The sequence below is a fragment of the Carassius gibelio genome, chromosome A21 (genome assembly GCF_023724105.1).
Source record: "Carassius gibelio isolate Cgi1373 ecotype wild population from Czech Republic chromosome A21, carGib1.2-hapl.c, whole genome shotgun sequence".
Classification (NCBI taxonomy): domain Eukaryota; kingdom Metazoa; phylum Chordata; class Actinopteri; order Cypriniformes; family Cyprinidae; genus Carassius; species Carassius gibelio.
In genome coordinates, this window is record NC_068391.1 from 15,760,197 (window position 1) to 15,784,075 (window position 23,879).

Sequence of the window (23,879 nt, forward strand, 5' to 3'; positions counted from 1 at the left end):
TAGTTACAGCCTGTCATACTCACACACATTGGATTGTTTCTGCTGGGTCCCCGTGGGTTGTATTTTTGTGTTTGTTTATTGTGTAGTATAGTGTATCTCTTCTTGCAGGACTGCAGGGATGCTCCCCTTGACTCAACCATACTCTCCTCTATTGCTGTATGCACTATTTATGAGACACACACTCTTTTGAGTCTATTTCTCTCTCTCTTTCTCTCTCTCTTTCTCTCTCTCTATTTTCTCCCCCCTATCGTTCAGATGTTTTATTCACCAGGTGCTCCGACACGCACCACAACCCAGGTCCTTTAGTACCCCACCCAACACCATGTCGCGTGTCCAATACCGTGTCAGCACATACGTCTCACCACAGAATCCATGAAGAGCCAGGCCACACACGCATAAACACACATTCACACACACTCCTCGTCCATCAGTGCCAGTCGCCATCCATCTCCACACAGATCCCTTCCCCTCTCTGTCTCTTAGTCGCTCTCTCCCATAAAAAAAATAAAAATAAATAAATAAATAAATTGACACCCACTTTCAGATGAAGCAAGCGCCGCCTGAAAAATAGGTCATGCAATGGCACGCATGCAAAGCAGGACTGCACTGCCATGCACGGGATACAAAAAGTTCTGCTGTGAATGCTAGAGTAGTAGCGAGAGAGAGGAATAGGGCCATATGGTGACAGATTGGTTGAGAGTAACAGAAAGTGAGGAATGTGCAGCTGTCACATTAGATGAAGTGTCTCCGTGGTTAGGAGTCTGGACCCGAGGGGACCGCAGGTGGAGCACGCAGGAGTTCGGAGAGAGTTTTTACCACCAGTGCATGCAGCTGCATCCCAGTTCATCCCAGTTTTGAACTTAACAATTGATCGAAAATATTTGTAAAAATATAACAATATATATATATATTCAAAATATAAAACACAAGCTGCTAATGCAAAAAAACTCAACACATTTAAGGCAACAATATATTTTATTTTATTTTATTTATTAATATTCACCTGGAATATTTGACATGAAACTTGGTTTAGGATGAATGTTTAGGGTGGTAGAATCTTACATAAACTAAACTATTAAAATAAAATAAAAAAAATTACTGAAAATGATAAACTGAAAAATTGATTATAAAATGGAAACTTTTTTTTTTGCTATTTAGCTTTTTTGCTATTTTACTGTTTGTTGAATAATATTCACTAAACATCAGTATTAAAATAATAATAAAAAACTGTTAACATTTTGTGATTATATTATTGAGGGATGGCTATTCAATAAGCACATTTTTTTATCCAATTAAAATGAGCCAATTCAGTGAGCTGATTTGCTAATAAAATAAATAAAAAGACAATGAAATAATTCAAGAAAACAAATTTCAGATTTTCCTACCCTACTACAAATAGAAAGAGGAGAGTTTCATTAGTCATAGCATCACTTGTTGGAAAAATGAGCTTCTTTCTGGGAAAAAAAATCCTATTTTGAAAACAGCTGAGCTACTGTCACGCAAAGACTACTGCACTAAAATATGTTAGTTACGCTAGAAGTATTATACATTTTAGTTTCAGTTAGTGCCAGGATTTTTAGTTGCGTTGCTACTCTATGTGTAATCTTAAATCTCTTGGTAACTGATGAAAATAAACCATTTTATTGTGCTGGTCAATCTCACAAGTACGTAGGTCCACATTAACGAGTCTTACAAGGTTCTGCTGAGTTTCTGCATCACAGAGAGAAAACTCCAGATGCTCGAAGGTTTGAAAAAATGCAGTCTCACAGTGTTTTGCTATGCAAGACTAATTATCGTATGAAATATGATCTCCATCGTTATCTCCCGTCAGTTCATAAGAAATGGCCCAGTTCTGAGGAGCAGCCGAGAGAAGAAACATTTTTTATTCAAAATGTTTTCCTCCGGGACGCTGCACCACCTGAGCGTTAGCATGAGTGTGTGTTAATAGCACACACAATATCAGAATGCACTGAACACTTGAGCTCTGGGAACTCTCCTCCAAAGTCTTAAGTTTCCAGCCTCTCATTCAGGAAGCTCAGTATTTATCCAAAAAAAAATCTGGGCCTGCCACAGAGATGGAGCCCAATTAGAGGTGGTTTACTTGGGCTAAAATTTCTTCAGTGCCCCCCCTGAGCTGGAGCTAATGACGGTGTGCTTCATCTTAGTGGACGGAAATGGGAGAAGATTCTCTATTAGGCACCAGGGAAGTGCTTGTGTGTCTTTTTCTTTTCTTTTACGCTTCTATCGCTCTTCCCGTGGGCTTGTTTGAAGCACCGTTGTCATTTCTCTCACTTGTTCTGCACATGACTTGTCATCCCCTAACAGGCCTCTATCTTCTCCGCACAAAAATACAGAGAAGAAATGCCTGCTCTGCTCTGAATCTCAGCCATCGCTAACTGCTTTTTTTGTTGCTAGATATATAAATGGTCCAGGTGGAATCTGCAGACTTTTATGCACAGCTTTTGGTGGTGGTGGTGGTGGGACAGGGGATCTGTGGAAAGGATCAAACATGGTTAAATGTGTTAAGCTGAAAGTACTACAATGGTAGCGGAAAATATGTAGACTCCCATTTAAAAGTTTGGTCCCTGTAAGATTTTTTGATGTTTCTGAAGTGTACTATGCTCACCAAAACTGCATTTGTTTAATAAAAATGCAATAAAAACAGGAATATTTTGATGTATTATATTATTAACATTTTAAATAACTGTTTTCTATTTTAATATATGTGACCCTGGACCACAAAATCAGTCTAAAGTGTACTGTACATTTTCTAAAACATAATCTGAAAGCTGAATAAATAAGCTTTCCATTGATGTATCGTTGATATGTATCAGACAAAAACAAAAATCTAAATACTGAGAAAATCACCTTTGAAGTTGTCCACATGAATTCTTAGCAATACATATTACTAATCAAAAATGTATGGGTTTACATTCCATATTAGCTGAGCAGAATATACTTTTGTGACATTGTTGTGTATTCAAAATGTATTTTCAGACTCACTTGAACTGCTGTTTTTTCCCCACTCTCAGTGGTCAAAGTGTGGATGTTTCAATTCCCGAATGGTACAAAATGGAGACGTGTTGTTTAACATTTTTCTTTTTAAGTGGATAGGAATAGCTCTTATCTAGACACTTCACTAGCTAGAGGCGGATAAGAATAAAGTGGACTGAATGTAACAAACTCAGTTTGAGGTTTCTGAATGCTGCCCACTGCATCTTATATTGAGGATGGCAGTAGATCGATGTGCTGAATGAGAGAGAGAAAGAGAGAGAGAGTCACTAGCAAGCTCTTTCAAAGGACCTCAACATAGAACCACTTGTGGTTGGCTGGGCTTCCTGTAGACATTTATCATATTTTGAGTTTGTGCAAATAAACAGCAGACTTGCATCTATAAAGTAACCATATATTTTGGTCATTACATGCAAACAGCAAAGGACCTTGACCCTGCAAAAAAACTCTGTCACCGAATCAGAAATCCCAATTAGGCTGAATGTTTTGGACAGTTTGGACTGGAATACTATATTTGTGGAATACTAATTCACCTTCAGAAATGTTTGTGTTTGCGTTCTCTGTTAAAGCTCATGTTTGCTCGTTAATTGCTCTGGACCTTTCCTCCTCTCCCACAGGAGTAGAGAAAAGGTGTTTACTGTGAAAGTGAGATTTCTTGCAGCTTTGCCTTGTTTTTGCGTATTGCCGTGTTTCTCGGCCGTGCTCTGTTTGTGCTGGTTGGTTGCTGGTGAGATGTCCCAGTAGGGCAAGCATTCCTTTAATGGTTCACTGCTGTTTATTCACTAACATCTTATCTTTTAGTTTTTTTTTTTTTTACAAATAAAAATGTACAAAAACTTGACATCGGGAATTTTCTTAAAAGTGATGAGAAGCATCATATGTATAAGAGGGACCTTTCAAAATTGTAATTCACTGTGATGAAGAAGCAGTAGAAATGACTATCCTGGCTTAAACTGTGATGAATAATGATAGACAAATGTAAGGACATCATCTTGAGGAATTATTGTGATTTTTAGATATTGAAAAAAAGCATATCTACTGTATCTATCTATCTATCTATCTATCTATCTATCTATCTATCTATCTATCTATCTATCTATCTATCTATCTTTCTATCTATCTATCTATCTATCTATCTATCTATCTATCTATCTGTCTGTCTGTCTGTCTGTCTATCCATCATCTGTCTGTCTGTGTCTTTAATGCCGCTTAGTTCTCCTTCCTTTTCAGTCTTTCTCCTTTTATCCATCCCCGTCTCTCTTTCACACATTTCTCTTCTGTGTAATGTATTTTGTCCTAGAGGGTCGATTATTCACATAGACCCCGATGTCTGGTTTAACGCTTCTCTTAAGTTGATTTATCTAACATGTCTATCAAGCCATATGATGAAATATATTTGGACTTCAAAGCATTATTCTGGATATTATCTGCTCATTAAATATAGATTTTGAACTGCACTATTTATTTGTAGGGTTTTTACTTGTATAATATTGTGATGACACATAGCAACTCCCTGGTATTGAAAGACAATGTTTCATATTCTGCGCAGTGTGTTATTAAACTAGAATGGAAAAAAGATTGTGTGCCTGCTTTAAAGATGAATCGTAAAGGCTTGAATAAGTTACCTTGAGCTTGTCCACAGATGACCGTGACTGCACGGCAAGATTGCACTGTTTAGTGTGAGGCCACACGCACAAAGTAAAGCAGCGGTATAGGGAGAGATTTTCTCTCTACCCACTTCACTGCTCTCATCCAGCTTAAAAAAGCTGAAATGAACAACCGAATGCAGAAAAGAGAACAATTCAAACTAAAAATTCTATCATTTTTTTCTCACCATCATGCCTTTCCAAACTCATATGACTGTCTTTTCCTCTGGAACTGATCAGGAGAAGTTCAGAAGAGCAGTTCAAAATCAGCTTTTTTCCAAGTGTAGACTATAAAGGGCCTGACAAGCTCAAAAAAGAAAAGAAAAGAAAAGATAAAATGCTATTGAAGTACAATAATCTACAATTTTCTAAATCCATACAATATATTTGTGTGAGAAACTGGCGGAATTTTAAATAATTATTCAATATAAATCTTTTCAGTAGCTGATAAATCTCATTCACACTTCTAAATCACATTTACATTTCCACAACTGTCAGTTGGTCATGTGACACGCAAGAACTAATGCCATTGTTATATATTGTCAATAAAATGCACGGTATTGACCACTTTCATAGTGTGTTGTTTCATGGTAAGTGGGCTATGCTTGGCAGCCCATTCAGCCCATGGCAGCCATAGTAGACTTAATTTTTTTTTTTTTACTTATAGACTCCAAACTTTGAATAGTACTGTAGAATAACATGATCTTGAGTATGATGTCAGATGTAATTCTAGAGAATTCTAGAGCTCCCGTCGAGTTGTCTGTATGATGAATTCAGTCTTCACTGCTAGTACACAAAGTAGTAGTCTCATGCCTAATACTTTTTAAATGATCAGAGCAGCGTTAAATGAGCCTAATTTAAAGCCATTATCGTACAAATTGAACTGGTTGTTAGAAAAACTACAGCATGAGAGCAAAAAACAAACAACACGAGCTTCTGGAAAATGTGAATTAAACAAATAGCCTACTTCCCAGAGTAAGCCATTAAATAAGCTTTAAATTGCTTCTTTTTTTTTGTACTCATTCATCTCATTAAAGAAGTTTTTTATTAGATTTATCAAAGTCCAGTAAAGCCTCGGGCATATTGACAATTTTCAGAACATGTAGTCTAGAGATAAGATAAAGAGATTTTTCTTCTGTTGGTTAAAAAGCTGCTGACAAATGCTGTATTATCTTTTTTTCTTTCTTCTTGTAGGCACTTTCTTTTCAAGACGCCGTCTGGGAGCACTCCTCTGTTCAGCAGCTCTTCACCAGGCTATCCCTTGACCGGTGGTACTGTCTACTCCCCGCCACCTCGGCTCTTACCCAGAAACACGTTCTCCAGGAGCTCCTTCAAGCTGAAGAAGCCCTCCAAGTACTGCAGCTGGAAATGCGCTGCTGTGTCTGCAATCGCAGCCGCTGTGCTGTTGGCCGTCCTTCTCTCTTACGTCATAGGTATGTTTTTCAAATCATGTTCCCAAATAATATGCAGCTGGGATCCACTACAGAGGAAGAATCTCCAGTTGTTCAGGAGGTGTTTTTATTTCATTGGTAGATATTAAAATAAGTTGCAATCTGGCACTGAATTTGTATTTTCTGTACCATACACAGCCGTGTATCCACCTCCTGTTCATTCACTTGTCCCATTTCAGTGACATCAAAAATGAGATCAATCTTAAATGAACCACGACCATAAATGTTTGTCCATAATCTTTGCACTGTGGTGTCCTTGAGAATTCATGCTTCAAGAAAACAAAAAAAAACAAAAAACTTTTTATAAGCATGAAAGTAACTTTTTAAGCAATTTATCATGATGCAAACATTTCACATTTTACAATTCAGTCGTGCATAATTGGGTCCTGAACTGAATTCATGGATGCATGATGGATCATTTATTGCTGTCTAAACAATAAGTCAGCAACCACGGCATGATAAATCAATGAATTTAATTGGACACTCTTTAAATGTCATGAGCATGAGTTAGTGTAGTTAGCAGAGGGTTTGCCGGGCTGTGCTCAGTGTCCTCTAGCACACCATGGCCTTTTAAAGCTCAAAGAATGACCCTGAGATGACTCACCCAGAAGAATGACATTTATCACAAAGAACGAAGCGCTTCAAAGCGTCTTTGATAAACCACTGATGTGTGCTATTGTTGTGGTACAATTGCAGCAAAGTAAATACCCACGCAGAGGGGAGGAAGGAGCCTCAGCATGTGGACGTTAACTTCAGATGGCAACATGTGATTCATCCGCCGTTTGATATGAGCTGTGATTCGGATGTGTTTGTGAAGGAGGGTTTTGTCTTATCAAGGCACTTCTCTGTAGGGAGTACTGCTTAGTTTCAAATCTTCAGTTCCTCTGGTTTTATAAACAAGATTTAGGTTCAGTTCTTAGTAACTGATCAGCAGTTGTTCTGATCTATCCTCAAGTGTACAAAAAAAAAGAAAAGAAAAAAGACACGTTTTTGGTGTATTTTCGTAGCTGAGAGTCGCACTTGAATAGTAAGAAAAGTGGGACTGAAGGCGTAAGAGACTGCATGTAGAGTCCGATAAGAGTTGGATCGCTTCCAGAAACACAGTTGACGGTAAATGTCACCAAGCACTTTGAGTCCTTGCCAGTCTGCGAGAGAGTTGCACCTTTAGAAAGCAGTGAAGAAAACAACAGTCTGTTTTTTTCTGCTTGAATAATCCGCACATTTACAATTTCAATATCTCATTTTTTTTTTTATTGTTTATTTTGCTGGTGTACTTGGCTTCTGTCTTATTTTTGGATTTTTGTGCTGATTGCAGAGCCAGGTTTTGCCTCAGTACTGTCCGACAATATTAAATGTACACACATACATACAGTACTCTCAATGTACGCTCAAGGTACTTTTGATGTGAGTGAGATTTTAAATGAGAGTGTATTTACGTGTGTATCTTGTGTGCAGTGGCCTGTAAAGTGTTCTGTTAACTATTCCAAGACCTTTCCAAGGGACTTCTTGCCGGTAAAATGGGACTCTTGATTCATATGTGTGGCTGGTCCACTGAGCTGTAACTACCCACTGAGCAACACTGTCAACTTCCTAAATCACATAGGTTCTTGAAAAGTTTCCACCACTTTCCACACGACACTTTATTTTTGAACACACACTCGGACTAAAAGCAGCAGTTCTTCTGGTACATACGGTATACCACAATGGAACTTTCGCAGATACATTAATGATGCCATTTTCAAAAGAAAACCTTATAATAGAAGTTTAGCATTATATTTTAATATTTTTTCTCAGTAATTTTCTCAAGCAATTCTATATTATGTGATATGTGCTATTTGGGGTCTGTATATATATATATATATATATATAGAGAGAGAGAGAGAGAGAGAGAGAGAGAGAGAGAGAGAGAGAGAAAGAGAGTATATTTATAAGGATATATTAATTTATTTGAAAAAAGTCTTTTGTAACATTATAATTGTCAATGTCACTTTTGATCAATTTTAATTCATCCTTGCTGGAATTTTATTGATTTTCTAAAAAAAAAAAAAAAGAAAGAAAGACCCTAAACTTTTGAACGGTAGTGGAGCATAAAATGTTTTGAAAATAAACTTTTCCTTTTTATTAGATGGTTAAAATATTTCTCAAAATGTCGTACAAGATTTTCCAAACCATATGAAACTACATTTAAAAAATATGTTTTTCTTTTATTTATAATGAACCCCCAAATATTGACCAACTAGCAATCAGCAGAGTTGTTCTTTTCACATGTGTCTGTGTCAGTAATAAACTAGCTTCAATACACATTTCCATTAATAATAGAAGTAACATGCCCTTTTGAGCATAGCATCCAGTCCCAGAATTCCAAGTGTGCTCCCATTAAAAATCCAGCATTCCAGTGCTTTGTCCACTGTCCTCTGCTCACCTGTGGCATCATTACATCGTCAAGCTCTTGCATGGCTGTTCCAGTGAATGTTTGTCTTGTCATTCTTGTGTCAGAGCCAGCATCCCTTGCCTGAGATCTGGATGCAGGTTGCTAGGAGACAGGTGTTTCAGTCCTGATGTGGGAGGGAGTGGGGAGGTGGGGGTTCAGCATCGGGCATGGGGTCTGCATCTGGCTGCCATAAGACCACTGTGACTAATCTGGACGAACTGGTGAAAGATGATGAAAGAAGCAGATGAAAGAAGGAGAGATGTCTAAAGGCTAAGTGAAGGATTCTGCCCCCACTGCCTCCTCGTGAACGTAGACGCAGTGGATAGCTGAGTGTGTTGCGTTCTGTGCTCATGAATATCAGTCGTAATGAAGAGTTAAGTGAGATCCGCAGTCTGGATGACCTGAATCCCTCAGGGATTCAACTGCTTGATTCGAAACAATTAAGGACAATATGGAATGATATTCACAATGCATTTCTGTTCCATAACATGATGTGTTTTTGAGTGATGGTAAATGTTCATTGGCAAATGATGCAGGTGAGGCTAGTATTGGCTAATGCCGATTCACAATTCTTTAACGAATGATTTTGAATTGATCCACAAAAATAGATCTGAATGTAAATTTAATTATTAATAATTTTTGTGCGTATATCAGCCTTTAGATGAGGCTGAATTTTACAACGGACCAACCAACATTCTGCATGGGCCAGACGGGAGAACAGATAGCCTGTAGTCATGGAATCCACTATGTCGGTCCCACTGCAGCTTGGAGTGGTAAGCCAAGCCCAAGCCTGGTATTAACGAAAGCAAAAGCCTCCTGAAATTAAGATCTGGCAAACTATCCAGTGCATATTTTTGTTTGTGCTCTGGACAGTGTCAAAAGCTACTTTTTAAAATGTGTTTTTGCAGTTTTGAGCAGAGTAGCCAATCACAGACTTATCTATTGATTTCTTGAATGCATTGGCCAATCAGAAACATCGATCAGAATTCGTGCATTTATTGAAAATGCCGGAGCTTTGGTTCAGTGCAGTTCAGCGGCCTTGTCAATCATCTCATAACAAACAAAGCGGAGATGCGATTTACAAATCTGTGTTAGTGAGCACTTCTCCTTTGTCGAGATAATCCATCCATTTCCCAGGTGTGGCATGTCAAGATGCTGATTAAACAACATGATTATTGCACAGAGGTGCCTTAGGCTGGCCACAATAAAAGGCCACTCTAAAAGGTGCAGTGTTACTGTATTGTGACCACCATTTGCCTCATGCAGTGCAACACATCTCCTTCACATAGAGTTGATCAGGTTGTTGATTGTGGTCTGTGGAATGTTGGTCCACTCCTCTTTAATGGCTGTGCTAAGTTGCTAAATATTGGCAAGAACTGGAACACGCTGTCGTATACGCCAATCTCAATGGGTGACATGTCCAGTAAGTATGCTGGGATGTTGTCAGCTTCCAGGAATTGTGTACAGATCCTTGCAACATAGGGCCGTGCATTATCATGTTGCAACATGAGGTGATGGTCATGGATGAATGGCACAACAATGGGCCTCAGGATCTTGTCACATTATCTCTGTGCATTCAAAATGAAATCAATAAAATGCACCTGTGTTCATTGTCCATATCATACTCCTGCCATAACCCTACCGCCACCAAGGGCCACTCGATGCACAACATTGACATCTGCCCTGTACACTGTAAACAGGGATGCATCCGTGAAGAGAACACTTCTCCAGAGTGCCAGACGCCACTGAATGTGCGCATTTGCCCACACAAGTCGGTTATGACGACAAACTACTTCAGATGAGCTTCCCTGAGATGGTTTCTTACAGTTTGTGCAGAAATGATTTGGTCATGCAGACCGATTGTTGCAGCAGCTGTCCGGGTGGCTGCTCTCAGATGATCTTGGAGGTAAAGATGCCGGTCTGCGGTTGTGAGGCCGGTTGGATGTACTGACAAATTTTATGAAACCCTTTGGAGACGGCTTATGGTAGAGAAATTAACATTCAATGCATGGGCAACAGCTCTGGTGGACCTTCCTGCAGTCAGCATGCCAATTGCACGCTCCCTCAAAACTTGTGAAGTCTGTGGCATTGTGCCGTGTGATAAAACTGCACATTTTAAAGTGGCCTTTATTGTGGCCAGCCTAAGGCACATCTGTGCAATAATCATGCTGTCTAATCAGCATCTTGACATGCCTCACCTGTGAGGTGGATGGATAATCTCAGCAAAGAAGTGCTCGCTAACACAGATTTAGACAGATTGGTGAGCCATATTTGAGAGAAATAGGCCTTTTGTGTACATAGAAAAAGTCTTAGATCTTTAATTCAGCTCATGAAAAATGAGGGCAAAAACAAAAGTATGTGCATTTATAATTTTGTTCAGTGTAAATAAGATATTCATTGTGCAGTTTAGAGGGCTTCATTGATCATGACAGAACTTTGTGAGATAATGTTTAAATAAGATGAGTGATAAAGGGAGCACGCTTTTTGTGCTTTCAAGGCTATAATACAATTATAATTTGTGAGAAACTTTAGTTTTTCGGACACGTACACCCTGCAAAGTGTCGAGAATGACATCTGCATATTTATGCTGGATTTACTCTCAAAATAGCAATGATTAACAAAGTGATAACCATAGCAATAGATGGTACAAGAATATATGTGAGAGCACCCTCAGTGAGTTAATTCTGGAACCATGACTGGCCAAGCCTCCGCCAAAACGGACACATTTAAAGGGAATGGATTTGGCAACTGGAAAAAAGAAAGGGAAAAATTTGATGAACATCTGAAAAGCAGTGTGCACATCTCTGGTTAAAAATGTCAGTAAAGACTTGTGTCCCTATACTATTGCTGAATTGAGGATTGTTTCAGAATCGTGATTCTCTGAATCTGAATCAATTGCAAGGAGCCTAAAGATTCCCATGCCTACTGATGAATCATGCAGATTAAGATCAGGATTTGGAATTAATAAAGTACTTAGCTTCGATTTCATGTTGACTGTTAATCATCGATTCAGTTGCAGAGCGACATGAGCATGAAGTGTAATGATTCACAATTCCAGCTCCTGCCAATGAGACAGCGACTTGTTTATGAAAACAGGTCAAGTCTCCGTCAGGTCTTCTGTAACATGCTGTATGTCAGTCAGAATGAGTCATTATGTGTCCACTTACCAGCGCTCTATGTCAGCAGGGGCTTTTACTGTCACCTGCCCATTTTATATCTGTCCTCACGCACACCCTGGCAGCCTAGTGGCACACTCTTCTGCCCATACGGTCATGCAAACAAGCCCAGCAATCAGTCACACACCTACACACCCCGAGATGTTGGAGATGCTGTCTCGTGGAGATAATATGTTCTCCAGCCAATCTCTAAGCCCTACGCCGTCTGCCTGACTCAAACTGACGCTCACCAGTGTGCATGCCCGAAAATGATTTAAAATGACACTTTTCATTTTTTTACTTTCACTTTTATATTTACTTTCTCCTTTATTCCATGTTTTTTCTGACATCTGCTTAATATTAAAGCCACTGAGTGACAGGAGAGCGAAATAGTTTGATTAGAGCTTTGTGAGCATACAGTATATGCTGGGATCGTGGGACAGAGATTGTGGGATGCTCATCGTCACACTATACCTGCAATAAAAAATGCTGTCAGTCAAAGCATCAGGCTTTCTGCTGGTGCATAGGACTGAGAGAGGGAGAAGAGGAGAATTTGCTTGCGAATGTGTGTGCGTTTATACCGTGGGGAGTGATTGTTGTGCTCGGAGTATTTGACAAGCCGAGTGGAATAGATTGGATCCATCTCGTCATGCCCGTGCAGGAGGTTCAGGGAGCTGTGTTTGTGTTAAACTCATAGACCTTGCATGCCTGGAGCAATATCCTTGATTTTTTTATTTATTTATTTTTATTTTTTGAGCACATATATGTGTGTGGTGTTTTGGGACCAGTTTTGTCTAGGGATTGGAAGTTTTCCACGGTGCTTTGAGAGTTTTGAGAGTGAGCTGATGTAATCAAATGGAGCTGATCCTGGGGTGTGCTGGTTCACTGTAGCCTTTCATTTATATTCAAAGCAGCAGGACTTGTGCACCTCAAATCAAAACACACACACACACACACACACACACCACTCCAAGGAGATCAGCAGCAATTAAAACAACAGTTTCACCTTCAACATATGGCTGATTGTGTGTGTGTGTGTTTGTGCATTTTTGAAGGTAATATGAAAGGCAGGGATGCTTTAGGTTTTGTGTTCCTCTTACTTGGTCAGTCAGAAAGTTTTTAGGAAGACAGATGGAGAGCAGGACTACATAATCTTTTCACAAATCATATTGTAATTGTTTGCAGTAATAAAATGTATTGTTTCAGTGTTGCAGTAATAAAATTGTCTCAAAATCAACAAGAAAACATGCTTTCATACCACCTGCAAATATACCCCTCCACCTATAAAGAAAACTACTTCTTCACCATTTAAACAAACCCTATTTCTAGCTATATTTGCTTTTAGACTGCTATTTATTTGTAACACAGTACACGTGAATATTATATTTTTGTAATATTAGTTGTTATGCCCAATACAACAGCATACTGTCTCTAGATAATAATTCTAATTAATTAATTATTGTTATTATTGAATATTAGAGTTACATATTATATTTTATTCAATTAGATTTTTGACTAACAAACCAATTTTATAATAATAATAATAATAACAGCAGTAAAAATATCAATACTTGTTAAAATGTTATTTTTATTGTCATCATTATTTTTGTTATTGTTCTTGAATGTTAAGTCAATTATTTAAAATGGTTTATTGTTTATTTTATACAATATTTACGATGACACATCTCTTAGACTCTTTCTTCTCTTTGCGAACAAACCTTTTGTGTGGAGATATCACAAACTGAGAGTAGCTCTAAAGACTCATGAGCTCCATGCAGGTTTTTTAGTGTGTAATGCACAACAGACAGAACAGAGTTCACTTTAAAGCACACACTGCATGCAGACTATAGATCAATTGAATTAAACTACACTAGACAGCAGTGTGATTGTATTTTGATGAATTTGTTCAGCTCTTGTGTAGACTTTAAACGAGCCTTCTGTAACACCAGGTGAAGATTGCTGTGAAGTTGCGTCAGGTTGATTGAGATGCAACTCTGTGTGTGTGTGTGTGTGTGTGTGTGTGTGTGTGTGTGTGTGTGTGTGTGCGCGTGCACACGTGAGCGACACACTTGCATGACTATTTTTATTCACACATCTCATTCAGGTAGTGACTGCTCCCGGAAAAAGAGAGGGAACAATGAAGCTCTGGGGGTTCTTACCCTCTGGTGAGTTCTCCTCTCATTGGGCTCACTGACCATCTCACTGTCCTCAAAGCTGCTTCTTATTGTGTGATTTTATTTTATTTTTGCTGGAATGGTGCCCATAGGGAGAAGCCTGTTTCATCCTCTGATATCCCTTGTGGGTATAAATGCAACACAAGGCCTAATAAATAACAGAACGGTGGGCAAATATCAGTCGTTTTTGATCTGAAGCGTTTGGCAGTGAGCTGTGTTCCAAAGGGGTGGCAACACAATGGTTAATGGAACTGGGTTTGCTGGCTGTGCAAACTGGACAAGTGTGTTTTTGACTTTATGGACCATTGGTGGACCACAAATCCTGGCGTCTCCCAAAATAATCATACGAGGCCCCGCAAACAAATTGTGACCTCATGCACAAGAGTTTGTTTTGAGGGTGGAACAGTATTGCTGATAGAGTCTGACAGTTATGGTCTTTAGGGGAAATATAGCATTTGTTTGTTTGTCATAGTGCCTTCCTGAGTCTATTTCCTTCATTTCTAAATGTTTGAATGTTACTTTTGAAATGTCCTGCACACTCATCCTCATCAAGGTTAAAAAATAAAGTAGCATGTACTGTCAACTTTGAGAATTCACGAACACATAGTTTTTCCTATTGTTTTAACCCTGAAGGGCAAAGTGAAAAGATATATATATTTTTTTTAAGTCTCTGCCTAAGTCTATGTAAAGTCACCTACATTTTCTTGTTTGTAACAACAAAAAAAGGAAAAATATGTTCCTTTTTTTTTTTGTTATTACACAAAGCAATAAAAAAAATCGATAGACAGATAAATAGATGAATCGTTTTTTTATGGCAATAAATATTGAATAATACAAATAATAATTATTGTTGATTTATTATGTAGTACATTATTTAGCCCATTGTTGTTCATTTGATTTCTTCATTATGTTCAGGTGTGTGTGTCTCGTTTTCTTCACTATTTAAGTTCTGTTCAGTTTGAGTTCATTGTTCGGGTCTGAAGTTAATGTAAAGTTGTGTTGGACTGTTTCTGGGTTCTGCTTTGTGGATTATTAATATAAATCTGTTGGAAATTCATCTTCATCGCTGTGCGTTTGTTTACCCAAAACACTCATGATCGAAGTAGGTTAATGCTGGAGATGTACATTTAAATCTGTTCATTAAACATTTCATTATAACTTGGTCCTAAATTAGTGGAATGCTATTCTGAAATGGAGCTTCCATCACATTAAAGTAAGACAGGTGATGGACAGCTGCTCCATCATGTCAGTTAGCAAGTGCTTTCTGTACGTTGAGCACCTGACCAATAATTACCAGTCAAACACATGATGTACTATCTCCCTTAATTTGAATTTTATCCAGATACTTTTAGTGTCTGTGCAGCATCAGAAAATCTTTGTAAACACAACCTTTTGATGTGGCTTCTGTGCAGTGCAAAATCATAATACTATAATGCAGTCACACATGCTGTCAAACCTCCAGAGATTTTCTGCAGAGCACCTCACCAGACCCCTTATGGACAACCAGTGGCTTTAAACACCACACACATCTTGGCAAAGCAGTTCACTTTGGATTAGCATGTCCTAATAGGTGTACTTTGGTAACGAGTACAGTAATGTAAGGATATCAGACTTTCTGCAGAACATGAGTTCCGAGTACCCGACTGACCAATCTCAAAACAATTATCCATTTTTGGATAATTAAAATTAATTAATTATAAAATACTGACCTCAAAATATTTTAACAGTAGCATTTATTTAATATATATGTTTTTATATACGTTTTAACATTATATATTTGTATTATTTATTAACTATAATATAAAAATAATCACAAGCTGATCATATCTGCCATGAGTTTGTGGTGCATCTCTAATGTAAATCCAGTTGGTTATGTCATTAAAATTAACGTAAAGATACAAAAAAATAAAATAAAAAATAAATCTGAGTCATATCAAAATATCAGTTCATTAGGGCAAGATCTCACCATGAAGCATATCATCATTTGGTCAAAATTGCATTACAGTTCGAAAATGGATTGCTGAAGAAAGAGTTCCACTTTTGCAGTGCTGCTGTCAGCACCGACTCAGCTGTACAGCTCAGTGAAATATTTTGCAGCTCATGTCGGTTATAGATTTCATTTTATCAGTGTGCTTTTAAATCCAAGAAGAACTCCAGACTGAAGATGCAGACTTACTCAGGTAAGACAAGGGAATACTGTCACCTGTATTCCTGTCTGTTCTCTCACTCTTTCTTTTTCTTTCTGTTTCTCTGTCTGTGCTTTAAGTAGGTAATATTATTCATCACTTTGAAGAAGTGAATTACACATAGAGATTGCATAAAGTGAGACGCAGCATCTCATGAATTTCACATCTAACACATTTCCTCTTAATAATAAATGCTTCTTGCATGGACCGAAAATGAGTTCTCCTCCAGATTCGATTAGCAAAAAAAGTGCAAACTGACACAAATGGTAATGCTAATTCTGTCAGACATTAGACTAGTGTGTGGCCCTTACCTGACTCATAGCCATGCCCATTCTTTCACAGAAGTGCATGAGGTACAGTACTGTCATACTTTAAATGAATTCAGTAATTGAGTCAGAGATTTAAAGAGGTTTGCCTGAACATAAATACAGATTTCCTTCTCAACATGGTGAAAATAATTTGCTATGCATCCTCCACTTTGTATTGAAACCATGCTTTAATCTCTTTATGTTGGCCAAATTTGCTCCACTAGAAGAAAAACTGATACAAAAATGCTATTCAGTTATATTTAAAAGTTGAATGATTTTTTTTTTATTCTTCTTTTGTGATTAACTTCAAAAAGGGTTAAAGGTCCCGTTTTTCATGCTTTTTTGAAGCTTTGATTGTGTTTACAGTGTGCAATATAACAAGTGTTTATGTTTCGCGTGTAAAAAAACAGTATTTTTCACACAATTCACCTATCTGTATACCGCTGTTTTTACTGTCACAAAAACGGCCTGATGACTTCCTTCCTTTTGTGATTCGACACCAGCTTAGAGCAGGCTGACCTCCTGGTAACGCGATTGGGCTAGAACGCACGTGCTGGAGATGTACTTATAATCACAGGAGCGTTTTTACTGACGAGATGCGCATGAACATCGGATTCGTTTTTTTGCACAGCCCTAACATCTAGTTAACAAAGCTAAACAGTGTTGCCCTTTGTGTAATAAGTTACAGAAACTGTTAAACGCACCAACTTAATAAAATACACTTACCGGTTTTGGTCCATAAACAACACCTTCTCCATACAAAGAGGGAACTGCTCCATCTTTCAAGAATAATCTTTGTGCAAATCCGGCATTAAACTGATTGAGATTGAGGAAGTTGTCCTCAGCAAGCTGTCCTCAGCAAAATGTGCTGCACATAGTTTTTTTACCTGTGGATTATAATTTTCGGGAACCGAGTTAAACATAAATTGTAACCATTAATCTCCAAGAACAGCGTCCCTGGGAAGCCCAAACAAAGGTGATTGGACTCCGAGATGAAAATAAAAGCGTTTCAATGACATGTCGAACACAAATGCAGCTCTTCCTTCTTCTCCGTCGGAGCGCAACAAGACCACGCCCCCTTTTTGTGAATTCATGTGGGCGGAGATTAGTCAAAAAAAAAAATTTGTGATGTCATTACTGCAGGAACTAGAGGGCTGTAGTCCAAATGGGTCGTTTTTGGTAGGCGAATTCTGTTAAATAAAAAATCTCGCTTGGCATTGAACTTTGAGCTTTAGAATTTTACAGATATTATTTATACTCTAACAACAACATTACACACTAACTAAAGTTTAAAACATGGAATCACGAAGAAGGGGACCTTTAATAAATGTGAGGAAATCAATCAATTGGCTATTTTATTTTAATGGCTGTTGCTCACCTGTTCTTGTTGCACTGTAAGTATACGACCTGGAAACTGGCATTTTGCCTAAAAAGAACTCCAGAAACATATTTCACTGTAAACCTGAATAAGTTGAAAGAAAATAATTGAGGTAATCAGATACATTCGCAGTTGCTGCAGTGCTCACATTGCGGTTTTTCGATGGCGGCAAAGTTAGTTTGACATTCATTAGACATTCAGGGTTTTTTTGACAATTAAACTCTTTGTGGCTGTTATGTTTTGAGCCCAAACTAACTCAGATAAAAATTAACCATTTAAATTAATTAAACAATTTAACTAAATGACATTATAATATAAAACCAATAAAATAATAAGATAAGACAAATAAGATAAAGGTATCAAACCAACTGTAATATAATCAGAATATTATTCGTTATAATCCAAAAAGCTTGGTTTTTCAGATTATGCCTTTATTGTTTTTTTATGTTGTTTTATTTTATTAAAGGATTCTGCAAGCACTTTAATTTATCCCCCTTTACTCATACTGCACAAAAAGTGGTTCAATAATATTGAATGTTACAGGGACTGATTTTTGCAAATGCAGATCCCACTGTGTTATGGTTAAACAATTTTTATGTATTTATTTATGTATTTATTTATTTATTGCTAAGGGTTGCATATGGTGGTGTTCTTAACCCTCTGAAGTCTAAGGGTATTTTTGGGGCCTGGAGAAGTTTTGTCATGCCCTGACATTTGTGCTTTTTTCAGTTTCTTATAAATATCTAAATGGCTAAAATCTCACTGTAATCAGCGCAAACTGAGCTATAATAATATGTGAGCAGCATGTATGTTCATGATTGTGTATTTGTGTACATATATTTGTTACATTTCTATGATTTACATCATGGTTTTGAATGGTATAGTAGTGTTATTAATAGTAGTTATATTGTTATTGAAACTTCATAATGTTTCACTTGATTATACATTTAGTCAGGAATTATAGTTTGGAAAAAGTCTAACTAGTAAAATGTTTACACGTTATGTGAAAACTAGTACAAGTGTATATATATATATATATATATATATATATATATATATTAGTGCTGTCAATTGATTAAAAAAAATCAACTAATTAATCGCACAATTTTTTAAAATTAATCGCGATTAATCGCGATTAATCGCAATTAAAAGACTGAAACTTTTTGGATATGTAAATGCAAAATGTAAATAATTAATGTAAACTCAAGACAAAGAAACTATTTAAATTCAAAATATGATTGTTTATTGGAATTTTTGTTTAACTTGTAACACAGATTTTCTCATGTAAACAACATACCTGCAATAAACCATCAATATCCTCCAAATTAACTGTTGGCTTGAAAGCCATATTTATTACAGAAATAAAAACACAGGCATGTAAGTACCATTTGAATTTCAAAACAATCAATGCCAATAAAAAACAAAAATGATTTCCATGTTGAATTCTAAGTGGACTGCAAAAAAATTCCAAAGTATAGTCATTGCCAGTGCTTTAAGTGGGCCAGTATGCACCAGTACTCAGTACCGCCACTTCCAAATATAGCTCTTGAGCTTACCGCCACCTCTCCGTGCGCCCAGAACGTGCTTGTAGCGTACCGGTACGCTCATTTGTGGACATCTGTTTTAATAGAGGTTTTAATCTTTTACCTGCACTTCCGATTTTCAGAGCGCCCTTCACAATGCAAGCTTCCTAATTCATCCCACCCAGAGCAGAAACTACATTACCCATTCACCCTTAAGTTATACAAGTGAATAGCGCATGTGTCGCTTTTCCCACTGTTAAGTGTCAACAACTCAACGTGGCCGGAGAAGGTGTGTGAAACTCGTTGTGAGTTACACTAAAGCAAAATCTTGAGTATTTATTGTCTGATAAACATTAAAAACTGTCTGCGGAGGTTGAGTCGTCCTGCAGCCCCCGCTGGCTGCTCATTGGCTGCAGCATCTTTTTTCTAAGTTCTAAACAAATACAGTAGACGGCAAGGCACAAATTTAGATATTCATTTATCTAATTAATCTATAGCCTATGCACAAAGACAATATGATCTTTTTGTTCCCTTTTTGTTTTAAAGCTTGATGAAGAGAGAGAGAGCGCAAGTTGCTGCAGCTGCGAGGAGGACAGTGATGCACGCGTACAGGAGTGATTGACAGTTCGCGGCACTGTGTACAAAAAATACTCCGCTACACAATTATTTCGTCATTTTCGTTTAAGCTTATTAACGTTAGCGTTACAGAAAGGTCTGATTTACGCACTGTTACAGTCATTGTTTTTTGTTTTTTTTTAAACAATGACATTTGAGTTCATGATTTTAATGTTTCTTGTGGCAGACTAAATGAAGAGTAATGTTTCTTGTGGCAGACTGAAGAGTAATCCGGCAGAGTTTTATACTGAAACTTTCCGTCTAAAAGTCCTTCCTTGGTCTTATCCATATTTCTTTGCACGTTGAACACACATAGGCCACAACTGGAAATAAAAAAAACTGCAACCGCGTTAATTGCGTTATTTTTTTTTAACGCGTTAAATATTTCAAATTAATCGAATGCGTTAACGCGCTAATTTTGACAGCACTAATATATATATATATATATATATATATATATATATATGTAAGACTGGAGCTGGACCGTCTGGACTGAGGAAGACATCTCTCTAAGAAAACAAAGGACTTTCCTGATAATTAAAATTTGAACACTCTCTTGAATACCCTCCATCATAAGTAATGGTGCCATCGAAGATGCACCACACCTAGCAGTTCACACCTCACCATCACACTCCCTCCACTTAGTTTCACTCAGAATTGCCAATAGTATAATATTCTGCATTAATGCAAGTGATATTTGTGCCCTTTTCCAGGGTCTTCCATGTAAATTACCCTCTGTTCCCATTGAGGTGTAAACTACCCTGGTCTTGGACCTGACCTAATCAAATTCCAATTGTTAGTTTCTGTCTTCATCTCGGGGGATGTTTGTCTTGGTCTGAGGTATTTAAAGGATTGCAGCAAAGGGATCAGGGCGATTTCTGTAGCCAGAAAGCCCGTAGTGTGTTGTGTGTCTCTTCACTTCATACTATGTATTTTCTAAGGTCAGGTATGCATATTTTACCTTTAGATTCATCTTTGAGAATTTGATGTTTTGTATTGATATGATTTGATGTGTTTCAATTGGATATGTAATTGGCAAAATACATATCTACCTGACTGTAAATGAATTGTTACATTTTGATTCTATTCTGTTTTACTCTGTAATTATTGACTAGTAGATTACGTTGTATCTTTGTTAGCAACACGAGCACCCGAATGAACAAGTTAATATAAAAATAGAGTTAACTAGAATAATCAAATGTCAGAAGAACATTAATTAAAAAGGCATACAACCAATTTGCATTCAACCTAAATTCGAGGTCATACTAAAATGTAGTCAGATTAGATAATAAATGGAGTCAGATTTGAGTTTAACCTAAATTGAATAACTCTACGCGCTGAAAGACCGAACACGCAGGAAACCTTCATCCAGCACCGGATACCTTACTTGGGCAGAGTGCCTGGACCTTACATATATATATATATATATATATATATATATATATATATATATATATATATATATATATAATATGTGACCAATCACGGAAAGTAGGGACACAAGTCGGTTCTGGGGCATTTTGAGTTAATCACAGATTCTGAAAGTGTGGTCTCCAAGCTTTCCAACGATGTGTAACACATGGAAATCTGATAATATTTGGAGAAGTTGTGCCCATTTGAAGGTAGGCACTCAAAAAAGCTCAAAAGGGAGAAAATTGCCTCCAAACATTGTTCTCACCTGTTCTCACCTGCTGGGAGTGACAATAGGGCTCATTTACATATCATTTAGATAACCATACCCCCTGTAAAGCTGCATGGTAGCATAGCAACGACAGACACAATGGATAAAATCGGACTGCATACTATTAATAATAAAGGAGAATGTGCATTGTAAATGTCAGTAATTTATCTTTTTTGACTTATAAAATGATTTAGAGGCTAAAATATGTGAGTTTTATCTTTTTATAAAACCTTTTTTGTCAAAACTCTATTTGAACTTGTGCAGTGTAGATAATGTTGCAAGACACTCCTTTAAAATCTGGCCATCATTTTTAATGTTATAATTTTAATGTTTATGTAAACAAAAAGTACATATTGATGCTAATTTTATTTGTTATTTGCTGGTTTTCTACATAAAACTTGGTGAATTGATTTCATTGTGTAGCATTAGGACTTTTTGAACAGGATTCTGTGATAACCGATGAGCTATGAGCTAGCTAATAACAATAGGTAGATATGGTAAGGTCTAAACATGGACTAAACATGAGATGTACGTGTATGTGTTCTTAGAATGAACACAAAACGACAAGCTTTGATGTTTATGGAAACTCACCCCATAAGAAACAGAAAAGTATTCTTGCAGATCTCGATGCCTCCAATGAAATAAGTCGTTTGAGCACACTTTCTCTTTGTCGGGGGCTTCTTTGTGGATGTAACCATCTCTGAAGTTTGCACTGTGCGTCTGTTTGCCTCTAAATGTCCAATAATTTGCATGTCCTGCCACTCTTTTTCCGCAGCTAAAGAATCCAGCCGTATGTTGTAAATAATGTCTGGAGAAATTTTCTGGCTACAGGACTGTCTCCCATGCAGAGAGTTCTCTTTTCTCCTCGTGTAGCATTTACAGTCAAAGTTACGGATTTTCCCCATTGCTCTGTCTTTATCCCCATCAAAGCACTTCAAAACATTTTCGGTGTAACGGCCACAGTTCAGCTCATCTGCGATCACCTTTGCGGCATCCATCTTCATTGAATTTTGATATCAGCTAGAGCCGGCCAGAGCGCTGCATAATAAGTAGCCACGCTTCCCTCGGAGGGCGGGGGAATAACAAAAGAAACAAATGCCGGCTTATCCAGTATAGAAATACACACAGACAATGGCACGCCCATACTGCGTGCTAGAATATCTGAAAAACAAGCCAATTTCAACCTTAAAATGTAAGCTTTTAAATATACCAATAGTGCTATCTCAAACACGGAGAGGCTTCTTCGTGATCTCAACTAACAGATTCTGCAAAAAAACGGAAATCACCAATTTTGAAAAAAAAAACCAGCTTCTTTCTCATTTTGCTCGAAAGTTGGGCTGCTGACTTGTGTCACTGGTTTCCGTGACGGGTCACATATAGACGTGCAAAATGGACATCACATTGTTTTTCAAAGTAGACATGTCAGGCTTTCTATAGATATATCTTTCATGTCTCTTCGTTGAGTATTCACTGAGTTACAGTTCATTTTAATGACGCGTTTGTAAATGAAGATCACCGCAGATAAAGGCTGCAGTCAGCACATCTTGTTTGTTATCTTTATTTTATAAATGCACAAAGTTTTATTGTTATTATGTCTGTATAAAAAAAGTAGACCCTTTACAGATTAGATTGATGTATTGCTCTTATCTGTACGATCAAAACTGAAAGTGTAATTTAAGTTCATTTCGGGGGTTATCAGGAGAAAATGCCTTATAAGGTGTATATGCGTTAATCGACTCCAGATGGTTAATGACAGCTTTCCTTACAATATATTCTATTACTAAAACAGGAAATATCCCAATATATCGTCTTGCTTACAGTATCGCAATATATCGTATTGCAATCCATGTATCATGATGCATATCGTATCACCAGATTCTTGGCAACACACAGCCCTACAATTGTTGGTGTGCAAAACAAAGCTCACTATGAAGGAGTATATTAAAAGAGTTCTTTTAATAATCCACAGGAGAAAATGGTGCCAGTCATTCTCTCAGCTCACCCTCAGTCAGCTCCATCTGGGCGCTATGATGCTCCTTGGGACTTCCAGTTTCCAGCTCTGCATTGGTGGAATCAACGGTGGGAGGAGCCATGGTGGAGATAGGGCCAACATAACCATGGGGACGAGATGACACCAGTTGAGTAGGAGCCCAGGATGGAGCAGAGCAGCCACAGAGCCTGGGTGAAGTCGAGGATCCAGAGGGCCAAGGCGGAGCAGAAGGCTCAGGCAACTGAGGCAGCGTCGTGGCTCCGGAAGACCGTGGTGGAGCCGGACCGACTGAGCATGGAGGCGGAGCTGGAGGGAAGGAGGACCTTGAC

General features: G+C 37.7%; 1 protein-coding gene across 3 annotated transcripts in view; it reads left to right on the forward strand.

Moving 5' to 3' along the window:
• The window catches only part of LOC127941641 (teneurin-2-like), a 260,234-nt gene that overhangs the window by 186,137 nt on the left and 50,218 nt on the right, over positions 1 to 23,879 (forward strand). For all 3 annotated transcript variants that reach the window (XM_052536944.1, XM_052536945.1, XM_052536946.1), the window contains one exon: positions 5,853 to 6,091. In XM_052536944.1, coding sequence (XP_052392904.1) covers positions 5,853 to 6,091 — 239 coding nt within the window. The remainder of the gene's footprint in view (positions 1 to 5,852; positions 6,092 to 23,879) is intronic.